Source organism: Peromyscus eremicus, chromosome 9 (genome assembly GCF_949786415.1).
Source record: "Peromyscus eremicus chromosome 9, PerEre_H2_v1, whole genome shotgun sequence".
In the NCBI taxonomy this organism is placed as follows: domain Eukaryota; kingdom Metazoa; phylum Chordata; class Mammalia; order Rodentia; family Cricetidae; genus Peromyscus; species Peromyscus eremicus.
Genome location: NC_081425.1, coordinates 66612137 through 66629929, shown reverse-complemented (window position 1 = coordinate 66629929; position 17793 = coordinate 66612137). Strand labels below are relative to the sequence as shown.

General features: G+C 48.9%; 1 protein-coding gene across 3 annotated transcripts; it reads left to right on the top strand.

Moving 5' to 3' along the window:
- Positions 1–3518: 3518 nt before the first annotated feature.
- On the top strand, positions 3519–15230 carry Dcaf11 (DDB1 and CUL4 associated factor 11). Of its 3 annotated transcripts, none has more exons than XM_059273614.1 (15): positions 3519–3584; positions 4542–4909; positions 6459–6586; positions 6960–7087; positions 7346–7410; positions 7672–7772; positions 8000–8146; positions 8354–8408; positions 8727–8795; positions 9106–9163; positions 9263–9448; positions 10263–10416; positions 10913–11065; positions 14182–14288; positions 14389–15230. In XM_059273614.1, the coding sequence occupies exons 2-15, from the start codon at positions 4755–4757 to the stop codon at positions 14521–14523; spliced, it is 1641 nt and encodes a 546-aa protein (XP_059129597.1). In that variant the 5' UTR covers positions 3519–3584; positions 4542–4754; the 3' UTR covers positions 14524–15230. The 3 variants fall into 3 exon arrangements, with proteins under 3 accessions (XP_059129597.1, XP_059129598.1, XP_059129596.1); XM_059273615.1 differs by lacking the exon at positions 3519–3584 and adding an exon at positions 3961–4442 and having other exon boundaries at positions 4542–4886; XM_059273613.1 differs by lacking the exon at positions 3519–3584 and adding an exon at positions 3962–4442.
- The last annotated feature ends 2563 nt before the right edge of the window (positions 15231–17793 follow it).

The following is a 17793-nucleotide window of genomic DNA, read 5'->3' as shown; positions in this document are numbered from 1 at the left end:
AGGTTTTACTTCTATAAAACAAAGCACGCACGCACAGAGAGAGAGAGAGAGAGAGAGAGAGAGAGAGAGAGAGAGAGAGAGAGAGACAGAGAGACAGAGAGAGAGACAGAGAGACAGAGAGACAGAGAGAGAGACAGAGAGACAGAGAGACAGAGAGACAGAGAGAGAGAGGATTCTTTTTCTATGTGTATGGCTGCAGGTATATCTGTGTACATATGCATCAGAACTGGAGTTACAGATGGTTGTGAGCTGCCACGTGGATGCTGGGATCAAACCTGGGTCCTCTAACAGAACAGCCACGGCTCTTAATCACTGAGCCATCTATCCAGCCCTTCCCTCCAAAACCTATAACTGAGAATGTAACCCAAGTGGTAGAATGCTTTCCTGGCACTCATGAAGCCTGGGGTCAATATAAGTTCTATAGAAAACTGAGTATGGCGGTGCACATTTGTAGTTCCCAGAACTGCATATGAGAAGCAGGGAGATCAAGTTCAGTTATCCTCAGCTACATAGTGAGTTACAGATCAGCCTAGGCTACATGAGATGCTGTCTCCAAAATAAATAAATAAATAAATAAAATAAAAATAAAGGACCTAAGACATGAGCGTGTTAGAATATCTCATCATATCCAATTACTCTCTAATAAACACATTTTAAAGTCCCTGGATAAATTACCACATTTCTCCCCTTCCATCTTACACAGAAAATGCTTCTTATAGTAATTAAACACTTGTGTGGGTACCAGTCACCTCAGAAGACTGAACTCATCTCAGGTACCCCGGAGATACTCATCCTGGGGAGCTCCTGTTGAAACCAGAGAAGCTGTGTGACCATGCCCAAAAAACTTGCTGTCCTTTCCTCCACAGACCAGGTCGCCCTCTAGTGGAGCTGCTCAAGGACAAAAACAAAACAAACAAACAAACAAACAAACAACCAGGCCAAACCTGGTGGAAGAGAAATATTTAGTAAATATTAGTAAATAATTAGTAAATGATATTTACTAATTAGCAGACTTAGTCTTAACTGAAAGGCCCTCCCTGTGGCTAAACAGACTCAGAGTAGCTGGGGAAAGCAGAAGCTGCTCAGGTTCAAAGTGCTTTACAAACTCACCAAGCACTGACCGGCCAAGAGCGTGTCAAAACCACTTCTCCTGGGGGTGCTACCACTCCCTGCCATATATACAGAATGTATTTACTGTTGACCTTCCTCCTCCTTAGATTTTGCTTAGACCTGGTCATAGTGCAACTCTGTCATCAAAATGGGTGGGAGAGACTGGGAAGATGGCCCTGTCAATAAAGTATGAGAATTCAGGGGCACCTGAATTCAGATCCTCAGCACCCACCTAAAATAATCCGGCAATGTTCAGGTCATGTGTCTGAAATCCTAGAGCTAAGGGAGCAGACAGAAGAGTTCCTGGGGCTTGCTGGCTAGCCAGCATGGCTAATCAGCTAGCTCCAGGTTCAGGGGGAGGCTCTGTCTCAAAAAATAAGTTGGGGGACTGGAGAGATGGCTCAGCGGTTAAGAGCATTCACTGCTCTTCCAGAGGACCTGAGTTCAATACCCAGCACCCACATGGCATCTAGCAACTGTCTGTGACTACAAGATCTAACACCCTCACACAGGCATGCATACAAGCAGAACATCAATACACATTTAAAAAAAATAAATTATATAAAAAAAAATAAGTTGGTTAAAAAAATTAAAACATGAAAGTAGGAGGAGGTTTGTAGGGGGGACATCAGAGGGGGGGTGAGCAGCTGAAGTGGGTGTGATCAAGGTACAATGTATACATGTATGAAATCGTCAAAAAATAAATAAAAGATAGTCTAAAATAAATAAGTTGGAAATTTCATTGAGGAAGACACCAGACATTCATTTCAGGCCTCTCCACCAACTGGTACACAACATGCACATCCACCGGAACACACCTGAGCACACAAACACACCACACCCATATGCCCACACATACACACAGAAAGGTAGTAAGAGAATAAATTTCTACAGATCTCTTTTCTAGACCTTAGGTATTATAATTGTATTACTCATAATGTTCTGTTCATGTTACATCTTGGTTATTATGTGTAAGATCCTGTCCACTTTATTAACCACATAATGAGCTTGGGTTTTTTTAAAATTAATATTTACTGAATTGGGTGGGTGTGGGTGAGCAGGGCAGTATATATGTAGAGTTCAGAGGACAACTTATGGGAGTCCATTCTCTCTCCTACGAGTGAGTCCCAGGGACTGAACTCAAGTCATAAGACTTAGCAGTAAGCCCCTTTACCTAGCAAGCTGAACCATCTCACTGGCCCAGACTGGTTATTTTTATACTTTATGACGAAGTGCAGCAGCCAACACTTGGTTTTGTTTTGTGTATGTGTGCTGGTGATTGAACCCAATGTATAATGAATGCCAGGCAAGCGCTCTCCCACAGACATATTCCCAACCCATTATAAAATTCATTTCAGAGGCTACCTGGTAGTTTCCTCTCTGTACAATGCTGACCGTAATTTATTTAACCGACCTCTTACTGTATATTTGGATTTCTTTTGTTTCCAGTGTTCCACTATTATCAGTAACCGTTAAGCAGAACATAAATCTTTATGCAGGTCCTAGGTTGATTACTACAGTACCACAGATCAAAGTTCATGGCTATTAGAGCCGGCTAGGGCCAGTAAAAGCATCTCTTAGATCAGACAGACATTCTAAAAAGGTGCACAAGTGGAAAGGCACTTATAGGCACATTTGTTGGCAGAAAAAAACAAACAAAAAACAAGGTTAGTAAAAAGACAATCGGGTTGGGAAGTCTATATTTGAAGTAATAAAAAAAAAAAAAAGAAAAACCACTGGTCAGCTCTTAGGAACGCAATACTATTAAGAGGATAGGTGAGCAGATCAGCGAGTGGGAGGGGTCTGAAGTGGGGGAATTGCGACTGTGAAAATAACCCCAAGTAATCAGTTAAAAATATCTACAGAACTTGTTAGAATTAAAGGAGTAATAAGGAAGGAAAAGTACTTTTTAAAATTGTAGACTTTCCAGGCCGGATAACCCAGATACCTCGGAATCCTGAAAGTCCCATGTGTGTTAGAAATACTGTCCACGTGAACTAATGGAAAGTAGCCAAAGAACAAAATGCTGGACGTTTGTTTAAAGAATTTTAAGGCGGTGGCAGCGGAATAGGAAACAAAGCGCAGTGACGCTAGGCACCGTGGCCAGTTCAACCACCCACGGTGTGGGTCCGGGAGAAAACGTTCTGCTCTCCGGCCTAGAGACCAGGGGACACCCCCACAGGACCGGCCACATGCTCGTCCAGGGAGCGGAGGTGGCCCGGCTCTGGGCCAAGGCCGACGCGGCCCTCGGCCTGGGGAACCATCCAGACGCGGTAGGGCTCGGCCTTGGCCGCGACCTTGTTACTCATCAACCTGCAGGAGGCGGCGCGCGAGCCAAGGGAAGGTCTGCAAAACCCAGACTGGGGCAGCGCGTGCGCACTAACGCAACCGGAAAGGCTCCGAGGCAAGGACTTAGGGAGCGTCTGCAAACACCGGGAGAGGAAGCTAGGGGTCGTCTACCGAGACCGCCGCGGGTAAGTGGGTACACAGCAGGGCGCGGAAGCCGGGGTCCCACCGGTGAAGAAGACTGCTTTCCGGCAGGCCCCTGGCGCTTCAGCCGCGGAAAGACGGTTGAGCTGGGGTTGCTGGGAGCTGAGTGAAAAAGGAGGGCTGGGCATGCAGTTAAAAAAAAAAAAACAAACTGCAGGCGACCTTAAGGGACCGCCTCGCAGCCATTACGTCTAGTTCCGCCAGCTCTAGTGCCCGCCGCAGCCAATTCCCGTCCGCTCCGAACGAACGCCCCTCTTGGGTCATGCACTTTCCTCCAGCCCACCTATCAATCACCGGACTCAGCTGTCCAATCAGCGGATCGAGGGGGGGCGGGACTGCGGGGGGGGGAGCGTCGAGTGACGTAAGCACCCGCAGGCCTGGCAGCCAGATGCCTGACGGATGAGGCTGGCGACCCGAGGAGCTGTTGGCCGGCTCCGCAGGGGTCGTCGGCGTCTACGGGGCCTCGCCCCTGCGGCTCCTGCGACGGCTGCTGGCTGGTGGGTGGTCTCGCGTGGGGCGGTAACCGCCGGCCGCCGGGGGAGGTGCTTCTCCGCTTTCCCTCCCCCTGCCGTACACACCCCCGGCGCACCACGTGGGCGTGAAGCTGAGCTGGAGGGGGTGTTAAGGCTGACTTGTAACTTCATTGGCCGTCGCTGCTGCCGGCACTCGCAAAGAATTGCTCTGATTGGTCAGCGAAGGTCGAGTCCCGGGTCGGAGTTCTAATGCTTCTGGTTGGTTGTCTGAGATAAGCCAGTGAGGCGCGTTCTTCCGCAAGGGGTTTTGATTGGTCGGCCCGAGAGGTTATCTGGGATTCGGCCACCCCCGGCCGGGGACTTTGATAGGTGAGTTTGGGTAGGAAAATGGGAAATTACTCTTTATGGACTCTCGTTAGTAAACAAGGGTTGCACCCGAGGTTTCATATGGCTTTCTTTGCTTCACAGGATTGAGGAAGGTTTATGTTTCCCGAAACCTCGGGAGCTGTCATAGCTAAAAGAGAAGGAAATTGGTCTCCAGGAGGGGTCACCCCTCTAAAGATAGCTACTGCCCCGTTTCTGGAAACCTTGGTATTTCTAGAGCAGAAATTACTCTCACCAAACCTAAGTTGGTGACAGGAGGAGCCCCCGCACAGGACATAAGGATGCTGTAGCCAGAAGATGGGATCGCGGAACAGCAGCAGCGCAGGATCCGGGTCCTTAGAGCCCTCCGAGGGCTTGTCCCGAAGAGCGGCTGGCCTGCGTCGGAGTGAGGAAGAAGAGGAGGAGGATGAAGATGTGGATCTGGCCCAGGTACTGGCCTATCTCCTCCGCAGGTAACTGACCCTCTGCTGTGACACTGCTAAGTGTCACCACAGTCTCTTGATCTCAACTCCAGGCAGGAAAGGTGCAGAGGACAGGGAATCGTATTAGCCCAGGACAACGGTCATGTTTGAACAGAACGACCGTTCCCTGCTGGACGCCCATACTACTCGGCTCCATACCCAGAATGGTTCCTACCCAGGGCAGGTCACCGACACACTCAGATCTTGTGGTCGAGGGGCTTCTCAGGGCGGCCTCTTTGGCTGTAACAACACAAATTTAGTCTGTTTTCTGAGAAAATAAAAGGGGAAAACGGGGAGGAGGGTGTGGAGGAAAGGAGAGATGTGAGAAGCAGAGTTGGGAAGGGGGTGTTAAATCACTTGCCATATGAGATGAAGCCATGTGGAGTTACTTGAAAAACAAGTTTAAATCGACCTTACTAGCCCTGTTCTTAAGAAAAGAATGCCCTGGAGAAGGTGGCCACCAGGAACTGATAAAAAAAAATAGTATACCTGGCTTTGTTTGCTTACCTTGGGAAAAGATGAGCCTGGTATCCCTGCAGAATATTATGTTCTGTGCTGTATTTCCCACAGCAATGGCTGTGAGGGCTGTCACTGTCAACTTACGGGGTCCGGAATCACCTAGGAGACAGCACACCTCTGAGGGATTGTTTAGCCTCTGGGCAGGCCTGTGAGGGATTACAGTGATTAGGTTCATTGAAGCAGGGAGATCCAAGCGGAATGTGGGTGGCACCGTTCCTAGGGTGTGGGTCTTGGACTATATGAAAAGGAGCGAGCTAGCTAAACATGATCATTCATCTGTCTCCGCTTTCTGATGGTGAATGCTGTGTACCCAGCTGCTTCAGGTCCCTGCCGCCTTGACTTCCCTGCTATGATGGACTCTACCCTGAGCTGCTGGCCAGCATAAACCTTTTCTCCCTTAAGTTGCTTTTGCCAGGGTGTTCTATCACAGCGGGAAAAGAGACTAAGAAGGACTGGTGGGCATGTTCTCCTATGTTTAGCTCTTGAACTAGGGATATAGCTCAGTGGTAGAAGCTTACCTAGTGTGCATTGAGGCCCTGGATTCAGTACTCACCTGAGGGAAAATAATATTTCACTCTGCGAGAAATCAATTTAGTGGGTCGATCTTCAAACTGTTAGAATTCTGTGTTCTTACTCGTAAAAGTACAAATTAGTTTCCTATTGTGTTTTTTTGTTTTGTTTTGTTTTGTTTTTTTTTTTTGGTTTGGTTGGGGTTGTTTGGTTTGGTTTGGTTTGTTTGTTTTTCGAAACAGGGTTTCTCTTTGTAGCCCTGGCTGTCCTGAAACTCACTCTGTAGCCCAGGCTGGCCTTGAGCTCAGAGGTCCGCCTGCCTCTGCCTCCTGAGTGCTGGGATTAAAGGCGTGCGCCACCATGCCCCACTATGTCTTATAGGGGACTTAAAATAACAGCTGAGGTCTAGTCAGCCTCTAACGCCAAAATGAGAACCAAATGTACAGAGAGCTCGATGGCCATTGGCTAGCTGGGGATGGGGTCCCCCCTTTATAACAGGATCTCTCCACAGAGGCCAAGTGAGGTTGGTGCAAGGAGGAGGTGCAGCAAATTTACAGCTCATCCAGGCCCTCTCGGACTCAGAGGAAGAGCATGACAGTGCCTGGGATGGTCGCCTTGGAGATAGATACAACCCACCTGGTAAGAGGAAAGGCAATCTAATCGTTTTGGGTTTTGTGTTTTGTTTTGGAGATAGGGTCTCTTTGTATCCCTGGCTGTTCTAGAACTCTCAGTGTAGTCTGGCTGCCCTCAAAATCAGAGATCTGCCTGCCTCTGCCTCCCGAGCACTGGGATTAAAGGCGTGCATAACTGACAATCTCATCTTAATGTTGGAAGATGTTCACCAGAACCCTTTTACTTTTAAAAATAATCAGTCTTCTAAAGCTTAATTGGTTAAATTGAAAGAAGATAATTCAGGGGATGAGGGAATCGTTGTAGCCAGTCAATTGGGTACAATTTTGCTAGCTATCTTCTGGGCTGGAAGACCTAGAAGGAAACTTCTTGGTATTCACAGTGGATGCAACCCCTGACACTGGGGAGCTGGAATACAATGAGATCAAGACACAGGTGGAATTGGCCACCGGGCGCCTAGGACTCAGGAGGACCGCCCAGGAGCACAGCTTTCCACGAATGTTGCACCAGGTAGGCTCTTCCACCTCTAGGCAGCCTGGCAGTAGACCCGTTGAGGCCAGAAGCTCTGCCAGCCCCAGACAAACAAACAGAAGTAAACTTCCCAAGGAGACCTCAAGTGCAGGGTCTGGTGTGTGTTAGCCAGCCTGCATCCTAGTGCTGGGGGACATTGTTTCTGTAGCAAGAGAAATTTCCTTGGAGGAGGGGCTTGGTGTGATGGCAGTGGCCCTCCAATTCTGCTAGCAATATTCCCCAATCCCTTCCATTTAGAGAGAACGGGGCCTCTGCCACCGGGGAAGCTTCTCCCTTGGAGAACAGTCTCGAGTGATGTCTCAGTGAGTATGGGGTTTGGTGGAGAGACTCGAAGGGCCAGCCAGACCTTATCTCCTACATTTTGAAGGGTAGAAGGTAAAGGATTCTCAGAAATATTTAAGACTAGTTAAAGGGGGTCGAAGCTTTGAGAATAAACAAACTAGAAAAGTGTAAAAGATGACAGAATGCATAAAAAGGAAATATGCTGCCATGCCATTCTGCTAACTGGGGCTCTTCTCACTCGGAGCTCCCCTTATCCCCTCTCTTTCCTTCTGCTTCTCCAGCTTCTTGCCCAATGATCTAAGCTTCACTGACACCTACTCTCAGAAGGCTTTCTGTGGCATCTACAGCAAAGATGGTCAGATCTTCATGTCTGCTTGTCAAGGTACTAGATCCCAGTCTTATTAACAACCTTAACCTAGAACAAGGAATATTCTCAACCGGACTAGAAATCCTCAGACCCAGGGAACTCAAAACCTGGCCTAGAGATGTTTAGCCCAGAGCATGACTCCCTTGATAAAGGGAGACCGTAGGCACACCAAGCAAAAGAGATCTGATGTAGAAGGCCGCAGGGAGAATAGTCCATAACTCTGCCTGAAATCCACTCTACAGATCAGACAATCCGACTGTACGACTGTCGGTATGGCCGCTTCCATAAATTCAAAAGCATCAAGGCCCGGGATGTGGGCTGGAGTGTCTTGGACGTGGCCTTCACTCCTGATGGAAACCACTTCCTGTACTCCAGCTGGTCTGATTACAGTGAGTATGCTCCAGACTTCTGCAGTGTCTCCAGCTTGGGACCTGAGGCCTCCATGTCCTCTTCTCTCTGAGAAGATACCGTGCTTTGCCCTCGGAAAATCACTCCCAGAGGGCTCTGACATCCTTGCCGTTTGCTCCTTCACCTCTTAGTTTTACTTCTGTTCTCTTTCCCTCAACCCTAAAGAATTCTTGTTTCTCTTCTCTTAGTTCATATCTGCAATATCTATGGGGAAGGAGACACACACACTGCCCTGGATCTAAGGTATTGGCTTTTTCTTGTCAGACTCATCAGAAGCTTCTCAAGGAAGGCTTTCCAGGAGCACCTCTCGAACAGGAGCTCCCACCTAGACAGAAAAGTGCACTGGTTGCCAGTGTCTCTGTGTGGCTTCCTGAGAGCATTGCCCATCCCGTGAGCCCTAGTTACAGGATTACTTCTGGGTTCTCACAGGTGGCCTGCATGCTAGCAGGAGTCAGCGGGCCCTCTGTGTCCTCCTCTTTACAATCCTTGCCAGATTCTTTGTAGACTGACCGAAAGTGAAGGGACATCCACCTAGTGGAGCTCCTCCTTTGCCTTCTCTAGGCCGGAAGAACGCCGCTTTGCTGTCTTCTCCATCGCTGTCTCCTCAGACGGACGAGAAGTGCTAGGAGGGTGAGTGAGCTGTGGGAAATGTCTGCCTTGATTAGTGGGGAGGGAGGGCTCTGCCGGAGGTAGGTTCTGCTGTTACAGAAACTATCCTAGTGGCTGTGGAAAACCTTCTCCAAGGTCAAGGCTTATGAGCTGCTTCGTTCTTACTCACCATTTCCCTGTGTGAGGTGTCAGGTCGTAAGCCTCCTTGAAAACTATGCTGCTGCTTCTCCCATATGTGAAAGAACACAAAAGAAAAGGTCCTCAGCAGGACTCTCACGAGAACACAGAACAATAGTCTTGGCTCTAGGACCCTCTGTCTCATTTCTTACAGAGCCAATGATGGCTGCCTGTATGTCTTTGACCGAGAACAAAACCGACGTACTCTTCAGGTATTGTTTATGAGACAAGAACTTCTTCTTCCTCTTGGTCTTTAGCCCATTTTAAGACTAGAAAGAAATCCTGAGACTCTTAGCTTCCTGCTCCTCTAGATTGAGTCTCACGAGGATGACGTGAATGCAGTGGCGTTTGCTGACATAAGCTCCCAAATCCTGTTCTCTGGGGGAGACGATGCCATCTGCAAAGTGTGGGATAGACGCACCATGCGAGAGGATGATCCCAAGCCTGTGGGAGCGCTGGCTGGACACCAGGATGGCATCACCTTTATTGACAGCAAGGTGAGCAAGGATACAAGACTGCATAGCCAGGCTCTTAAGGTTCTGGTTGCCCAGGAGGGCGTGACTGTGGAGTGTATAGAAACTCCAAAGTTTCTTCTCAGCGTGTTCAGGAACTGGGGTTTAGGAGAGGTGCTTAAGCCAAGAAACATGAGTTTCTTCTGTCCTCATCAGCCTGCAGGACCACAGCAGGACTTTATAAGAAAAGTACAAGATGAGGCTGGAGAGATGGCTCAGTGGTTAAGAGCACTGGCTGTTCTTCCAAAAGACGCAGGTTCAGTTCCCAGCACCTACACCACAGCTCACAACCATCTGTAACTCTTCTAGCCTCCACAGGCACCAGGCGTGCACATGGTACACAGACATACATGTAGGCAAAACACCCATACATATAAAACAGATAAATCAAAAAAGAAAGAGCCGGGCGGCAGTGACGCACGCCTTTAATCCCAGCACTCGGGAGGCAGAGCCAGGCAGATCTCTGTGAGTTTGAGGCCAGCCTGGTCTACAGAGCGAGATCCAGGACAGGTACCAGAACTACACAGAGAAACCCTGTCTCGAAAAAAAACCCTAAAAATCAATAAATAAAGAAAGAAAGTAGAAAACAGTTTAGTCTAAGTTAGAATGAGGGATATAGCCTGTACTCTGGGGATAAGGAGACCTGAAGCAAAACATCAAAAGCAAGCTGATCTGGATGGGTCAAGACCAAAGCAGTTCCAGCAGCTTAGCGGTCTAGCCTCAGCTAGCACAGAGGAACTACACTGCAGGCACTAAACCTGGCAAGCTGTGGTGCATCTGTCCATCTTTGGATTCATAGGGTGATGCTCGGTATCTCATCTCCAACTCCAAAGACCAGACCATTAAGCTTTGGGATATTAGACGCTTTTCCAGCCGAGAAGGCATGGAAGCATCACGCCAGGCTGCCACACAGCAAAACTGGGACTATCGGTGGCAGCAGGTGCCCAAGAAAGGTAAGGGTGAGAGTGAAGCTAAGGTCTGGGGATCGAGAGTTGGGTGGTGACTAGAATACTTAGCCACTGGTGGCCTGGAATGGGTTGATGGGTTTGCCTGTTACCTGGGAATCCTAGAGCCCTCCCTCAGTCTTTTCTTTTGACCTTTTATTTGGGGGAGGGACTCCCAGGTTTAAGGGAACATAGAACCAACCAACACAAAAATATTTTAGTATCGTTGACACTGTCAAATCTGCAAGGCCGTATTGGTGACTTTTGGGGGAAGTTGGCAGTTTAGGGTTGGGTAGCCACTTGCCTTTGAGTGCTGATCTTTGTTAAGAGCTGGTGGTATGGGGATGGGAGGAGTTGGGGCGAAGGAAGAGAGGGGAATCTGTGGGTGGTATGTAAAATGAATAAACAATTTCTTAATAAAGAAAAAAAGAGCTGGTGGTACAGGACAGTTTAGTAGAAACTCCTCCTCGAAGGCCCACCTCCAAAACCGTGTATCCTTACCCAGCCTGGAAGAAGCTGAAACTCCCGGGAGACAGCTCCTTAATGACCTACCGAGGCCACGGGGTGCTGCACACTCTCATCCGCTGCCGATTCTCCCCAGCGCACAGCACTGGCCAGCAGTTCATCTACAGTGGCTGCTCCACTGGCAAAGTAGTGGGTAAGGATTCTGTGAGAACGGGCCTTAAAGGGGCAGGCACGTTTCTCTGGCATCCCAGCTGTAACTACAGCGAGCTCCTTAAAATCTCAGTAACAACTACAAGTGAAATGTTACTTAGGTTGGAACAGGAAAGACTTAAACAAGGAACTAGGAAGCACTCATGAGCATTTTTAATTAAGAAAGAGAACATAGAATTCTAGGCAGTAGATAGATTACCAAAAACATAATTCTGGTTTTTTCCAGTCATTCAAGGAAATGGATCACAGAGGAAAGGTGGGAGGGAACAGAGGTAAACAAATGACAAAAAGAGAGCATGAGAGCTTCTGGGCACAGAACTCATGCCTGTGATTCCAGCACTCAGGAGGTGAATGCTTGCCATGAGTTCAAGGCCAGCCTGAACTGTGAATTCTGGGCCAGCTCGGACCATTAAGCAAGACCTTGCCTCTCAGAATAAAAAGCAGCATGGGTAGTAAAAGTCGTGTAAAAGGCCCAGAAGCAGGAGGAATGCACAGGGAAGCAGGGTAGGGGGATGGTCATGTAGGGCTGAAGCAGGGATGCACAGGAAAGAACAGGGTAGGGGGATGGTCATGTAGGGCTGAAGCAGGGATGCACAGGAAAGAACATGGTAAGGGATGGTCATGTAGGGCTGAAGCAGGGATGCACAGGAAAGAACAGGGTAGGGGGATGGTCATGTAGGGCTGAAGCAGGGATGCACAGGAAAGAACAGGGTAAGGGATGGTCATGTAGGGCTGAAGCAGGGATGCACAGGAAAGAACAGGGTAGGGGGATGGTCATGTAGGGCTGAAGCAGGGATGCACAGGAAAGAACAGGGTAGGGGGATGGTCATGTAGGACTGAAGCAGGGATGCACAGGAAAGCAGGGTAGGGGATGGTCATGTAGGGCTGAAGCAGGGATGCACAGGAAAGAATAGGGTAAGGGGATGGTCATGTAGGGCTAAAGCAGGAATGCACAGGAAAGAACAGGGTAGGGGGATGGTCATGTAGGGCTGAAGCAGGGATGCACAGGAAAGAACAGGGTAGGGGGATGGTCATGTAGGACTGAAGCAGGGATGCACAGGAAAGAACAGGGTAGGGGGATGGTCATGTAGGGCTGAAGCAGGGATGCACAGGAAAGAACAGGGTAGGGGGATGGTCATGTAGGGCTGAAGCAGGGATGCACAGGAAAGAACAGGGTAGGGGGATGGTCATGTAGGACTGAAGCAGGGATGCACAGGAAAGCAGGGTAGGGGATGGTCATGTAGGGCTGAAGCAGGGATGCACAGGAAAGAACAGGGTAGGGGGATGGTCGTGTAGGGCTGAAGCAGGGATGCACAGGAAAGCAGGGTAGGGGGATGGTCATGTAGGACTGAAGCAGGGATGCACAGGAAAGAACAGGGTAGGGGATGGTCATGTAGGGCTGAAGCAGGGATGCACAGGAAAGAACAGGGTAGGGGATGGTTCAGGCAATAAAGCACTTGCTGTCCAAGCATGAGGGTCTGAGCTCAGGTCCCCAGAACCCACACATGATGCAACTGTATCCCGAGAGCCTGGAGTTGGGGGCAGAAACAGGATCCTGGAACGTGTAGACCAGCCATTCTAGCTATCTTAGTGAAGAGACACCATTACCACGGCAACTCTTCCTCCCCACCTCCCCAGAGCTGAGGACTGAACCCAGGGCCTTGTGCTTGCTAGGCAAGCACTCTACCACGGAGCTAAATCCCCAACCCCCACGGCAACTCCTATCAAGAAAACATTTCATCGGGGTGGCTCACTTACAGTTTCAGAGGTTCAGTCCATTATCATCATGATAATGAGCATGGCAGCGTGCAGGCAGACATGGTGCTGGATCTGAGAATGCTGCATCTTACAAGCAACAGGAAGTTGACTGAGAGTCACAGTGAGGGAAGCTTGAGCAAAAGAGACCCCAAAGCTCCCCCCTACAATGACATACTTCTTCTAACAAGGCCACACCTCCTAATAGTGCCATTCCCTTTGGAGGCCATTTTCTTTCAAATCACCACACTAGCCAAATCAGCAAGCTCCCACTTCAGTGCAAGACTCCCAAAAAATAAAGTGGAAGCTGGGAGGTGGTGGCGCATGCCTTTAATTTCAGCACTCGGGAGGCAGAGGCAGGTGGATCTCTGTGAGTTCCAGGACAACCAGGCTATGCAAAGAAATCCTGTCTCGAAAAAACAAACAATAAACAAACAAACAAAGTGGAGAGTGATTGAGGGAGATAGCCAACATTGAGCCCTGGCCTCTGCATGTACATGCACTCACAGATGTGTGTACCCAATCACAAATATATAAACACCTCTACCCTGCACACTGACTGAAGTTTAAAAGGCAGAGATGTACTTGTCAGACAGGGAACAAGAGCACACATCGACTCCGCCTGGGATTCACTGCTGGTACCTTCCATAGCTTGCTAAAAGTTTTTATTTTATTTCTATGAGAGGAGGATTCTCTGTGTGGCCATTTTGGCTGTCTTGGAAATCACTGTGTAGATCAGACTGGCCTCAATTTTACAGAGCTCCGCCTGCTTCTGCCTCCTGAGTGCTGGGCTTAAAGACATGCACCACCATGCCCAGCATTCTAAAAGTTCTTTGAAGCCAGTGCATTTCCAGTTTTCATTTTGTTTGAGACTGGGAGAATGTAACTGAATGCCTGAAGCACCTGGTTATCCTGCTTTCACTTCCCAAATGTTGAGATTACCACCGTACGTTTTATTCACAGTAGTCCTTGAGCCAGGCGGTGGTGGCGCATGCCTTTAATCCCAGCACTGGGAGGCAGAGGCAGGCAGATCTCTGTGAGTTCGAGGCCAGCCTGGTCTACAGCGTGAGCTCCAGGAACAGTGCAAAGCTACACAGAGAAACCCTGTCTCCAAAAAAAAAAACACAGTAGTCCTTGGAATTCTAGCTAAGGGGCAGGGATACCCACCTTCCACTCCATACCTTCAACCCAAGGAGCAAGAGAAGGAAGCAGATAGAGCACCATCCTCTGAGGTGGGCTTTGCTTCCATGGGAAAGTGGGATGCTGCCTGAGAAGCAAGTCAGTGGTGCCGCCACTAGGGGGACTGAGGTCCTACAGCAGCCCTGTCTGGCTTTCCCTGGACAGTGTATGACCTCCTGAGCGGCCACATTGTGAAGAAGCTGACCAACCACAAAGCCTGTGTGCGGGATGTCAGTTGGCACCCCTTTGAAGAGAAGATTGTCAGCAGCTCGGTGAGGCTACAGGGGTTGGGGCGGGAGGACGCCCATCCAGAACGTGGACCTGGGAGGGGGCGTCTCCCTGACTGCTTGTCACTTTCTCCTCTGTCTGCAGTGGGATGGGAACCTGCGTCTTTGGCAGTACCGCCAGGCTGAGTACTTCCAGGACGACATGCCAGAGTCTGAGAAATGCTCCAGCGCCCCCACTCCGGTGCCCTGCCCGTCTGTGGCCTTCTCCTCACCTCAGTAGATCTGACCTCCAGTTCTGAATAGGGTGAATTCTCAACACGATCTCTGCCTCCTCCTCCCTTCCCCTTCTGGGGACTCTGTGGGGGAACTGCTGACATTGGGCAGTGAGAAACAGAAGCCCAGGGTCTGGGCCCAAGCTGAGCCTAGACTAACCCCCTCCCCCGTCAGGCTGGGCTGAGTGGTTTCCTCATGCCTTCACACCCAGTCTGCTCAGATTTCTATCTCTAGCCAGAGTGTGGCAGCAGGACATCCCTTATCTGGGGTGCAGCTTCTGCCAACAAGACGATTGTCCTGAGTGTTTTTAATCATGTTCCGATGTTAGATATTGGCTCATAGTGTAGATCCCTGAGGTCTGAATAGACCCATCAGCAATGCCCTTTGCCCAGGTCTTCACACTGAGGATTAGATTGGCCAATCAGGGCTAAGTATACTGGCCTTTCTTCCTGAGATCTTTGAGGGAGGACAGGGTGGGTAGAACTGTTTCCTCAGCACCCTCCTGGGGTGGGAACTATGTCTTCTCTCATACTTGGACTTTGGTGTTAAGAGACTGGTCTAAGAGGTAGGAGTCTCCAGAAGCTCTATATGGCCCTCCCTGCCATTGGACCCTGTCACTGCTGGTGGCCAGCAGCTTCAACAAAAGGTTAAAATAGGACTTCTTTCATCTACTCACTGGCTTTGGCTTTCCCAATAAACTGTCTGGGAAACTGACTCAGTGTCTGTGTCTCTCCCCTTTTCCCATCTGAGGTTGTTGTCTTCTCGCTTCAAGGAAACAGTTTTTAAAATGGGTGTGGCAACACGTACTCTAATCTTGGAACTGAGGACAAAAGGATCAGAAGTTGAAGGTCATTTACAGCTACATCATCAGTTTGAGGCCAGACTATGCTACACGAGAACTTGTCTCAGAAAACCAAAAGTTTATACAGAAAGTATGCTACTCTATAAGAGAAAACACATTACTAATCCAAGACAAAGGAAGATCACTTAATAAGGCTTGTAAAAGTCCTTCCTCTCAACACAGAAGACCTGGAGACAGCAGACGATAAGCACACTTTCTGTTACAGCCCAGGCATGCCTGTGTCAAGTCTGCTCTGGGGCTGCTTCAGTATGCAGAGGGGGTGGTCCTGAATACACAGCCAGAGAACCTGAGTAGGACTAGCCAGCCACTCACAACCCCAAGTTCCTGAGGCTAGCAAGATGGCTCACCCAGTGAAGGCACCTGCTACAAGACTGAGAGCTGACCTTGATGCTTGGAGCCCATGTGGTGGGAGGGAACTGACTTTCAGAAGCTGTCCTCACTGAGCGCACACACACACACACACATAAGTGTGATAGAAGAACCCATGCCCTAGAGCAGCCAGAGTCAGAGGAGATGGCATTCTCCACACGTCTTGCTCTTTGAAGCAGTCTTTAAACGGTATGCATTTAAAGGGGTGGTCATAGACTTTCATGGCCATGGAAGTGTTGAGGGGGGCTCACTGTGTCATCGGGGATGATCATGAATGCTTGTGCTCACTCAGTCCTCCAGCTTGAGTAGCTAAGATGGCAGATAATTACTACCACCCGTGGCCCCCAAAACAACTGCCCAGGGAAGGTCAGAAGGCTCGGCAGGTAAAGGCATTTGCCTTTAAGTGACAACAATAAACCTGTTGATCCTAGTTTGATCCCTGGAACACATGATGAGAGAACCAGCTCCTACAATTGTCCTCTGACCCCCCCCCCACACACACACACGCGCGCGCGCGCGCACATACACACACATACATACACGCGCGCGCGCGCGCGCACACACACACACACACACACACACACGTGCGCGCACACACACACACACACACACGCACACACTGTGGTGTGGACATGTCCACAGAATAAATAAAGAAATGTAAAATAATTGAAAACTGTCGAGAGCTGAGAAGGTTAGTTCTCATCACCAAGTTAAACTGGGTATGGTGACACTTGCCTCTGTTCTCAGCGCTTAAGAGGTGGAAGCGGAGGAGAGGGATCATAGTTCAAGGTCTTGGCTACAGAGCAGCTTGAAGGCAGCCTGGGCTCATGAGAGCGTGTCTCTAACAAGACAAAATGATACCAAAAAAGAAAACAAAACCCACTTCATATCTTGCCTGTCCTTTTGCTCCTTGGCCTAGCTGTCCTTTTATTGTGATCAGCTTCTGGCCAGGGCTCAGTGGTTAGGGGTACAGGGTATCTGGGTTCAATTCTAAGCACCCACACAAGGCTCGCAATCACCTGTAACTCCAGTCCTAGAAGAGTGAACACCTTTTTCTGACCTCCATGGGCACCCGGCACACAAGTGTTGCATAAACATACACGAGGAAAACCACACATAAAATTTAAAACAACGCTAACAGTAGCTTACAGGAGGAAAGAGTTTATTTGGCTCACACTCCAGGTAGCAGTACATCACTGAGGGAAGTCAAGGCAGGAACCATGGAGAAACATCACTGGCTGATTCTCTGGTTCATGTTTAGCTACCTTTTATATATAACTTGGACCACCTGCACAGGGAATGGTGCCGCCCAAAGTGAGCTGGGCCCTCCTGCATCAATTATCAAGACAGTCCCCCACAGTCATGCCCACAGCACAACCTGATCTAGGCAATTGAGGTTTTCCTTTCAGATGACTCCAGGCTGTGTGAATTTGAGAAAACTAGGCTAGTCCTACTCTGCCATTTCACCCCTAAGATGAACCCATAAAACAGAGTTCCAAATTTAGAGAAAAAATTGTTAGTATTCTCAAAGCCCACAGAATATCATTCTGAGACATTACCATACAGTCCTGTTAACAAATATAAATGGTACTACTAATAATTATAATGGAAATTTAATTCCAAAGGGGAAGAATAACTCGTTTTATGATCTCTAGAATTGTTTGTTGTTGGGTTTTTTTGGTCTGGGAATTGTTTTGTTTTGTTGGGATTTTTTTTTGGTTTTGTTTGGGGGTTTTGTTGTTGTTTTGGTTTGCTTGAGACAGCCGTACTGTATCCAAGCTGGCCTGGAGATCACTAGGTAGATCAGTCTGGCGATGAACTTGAATCGATCCTTTTCCCTTAAATTCCTGAGTGCTGTAATTACAAATAATGACACCATGCCTGGTGTAGCCCTAGCTGTCCTGGAACTCACTGGGTAGACCAGGCTGGCCTCGAACTCAGAGGTCAGCCTGCCTCTGCCTCCTGAGTGCTGGAATTAAAGTGCCATCATACCCAGCTTTAAAATTTTTTTAACTAAATTAAAAATTTTTTTTTAGCAAAGATGTT

Coding starts and splice junctions, on each gene's coding strand:
- Dcaf11 (XM_059273614.1), top strand. CDS start 4,755: ATGGGATCGCGGAACAGCAGCAGCGCAGGATCCGGGTCCTTAGAGCCC. Junction 8,147..8,353: donor CTCCAGCTGGTCTGATTACA/GTGAGTATGCTC, acceptor CTCTTCTCTTAG/TTCATATCTGCAATATCTAT. Junction 11,066..14,181: donor CTCCACTGGCAAAGTAGTGG/GTAAGGATTCTG, acceptor TTCCCTGGACAG/TGTATGACCTCCTGAGCGGC.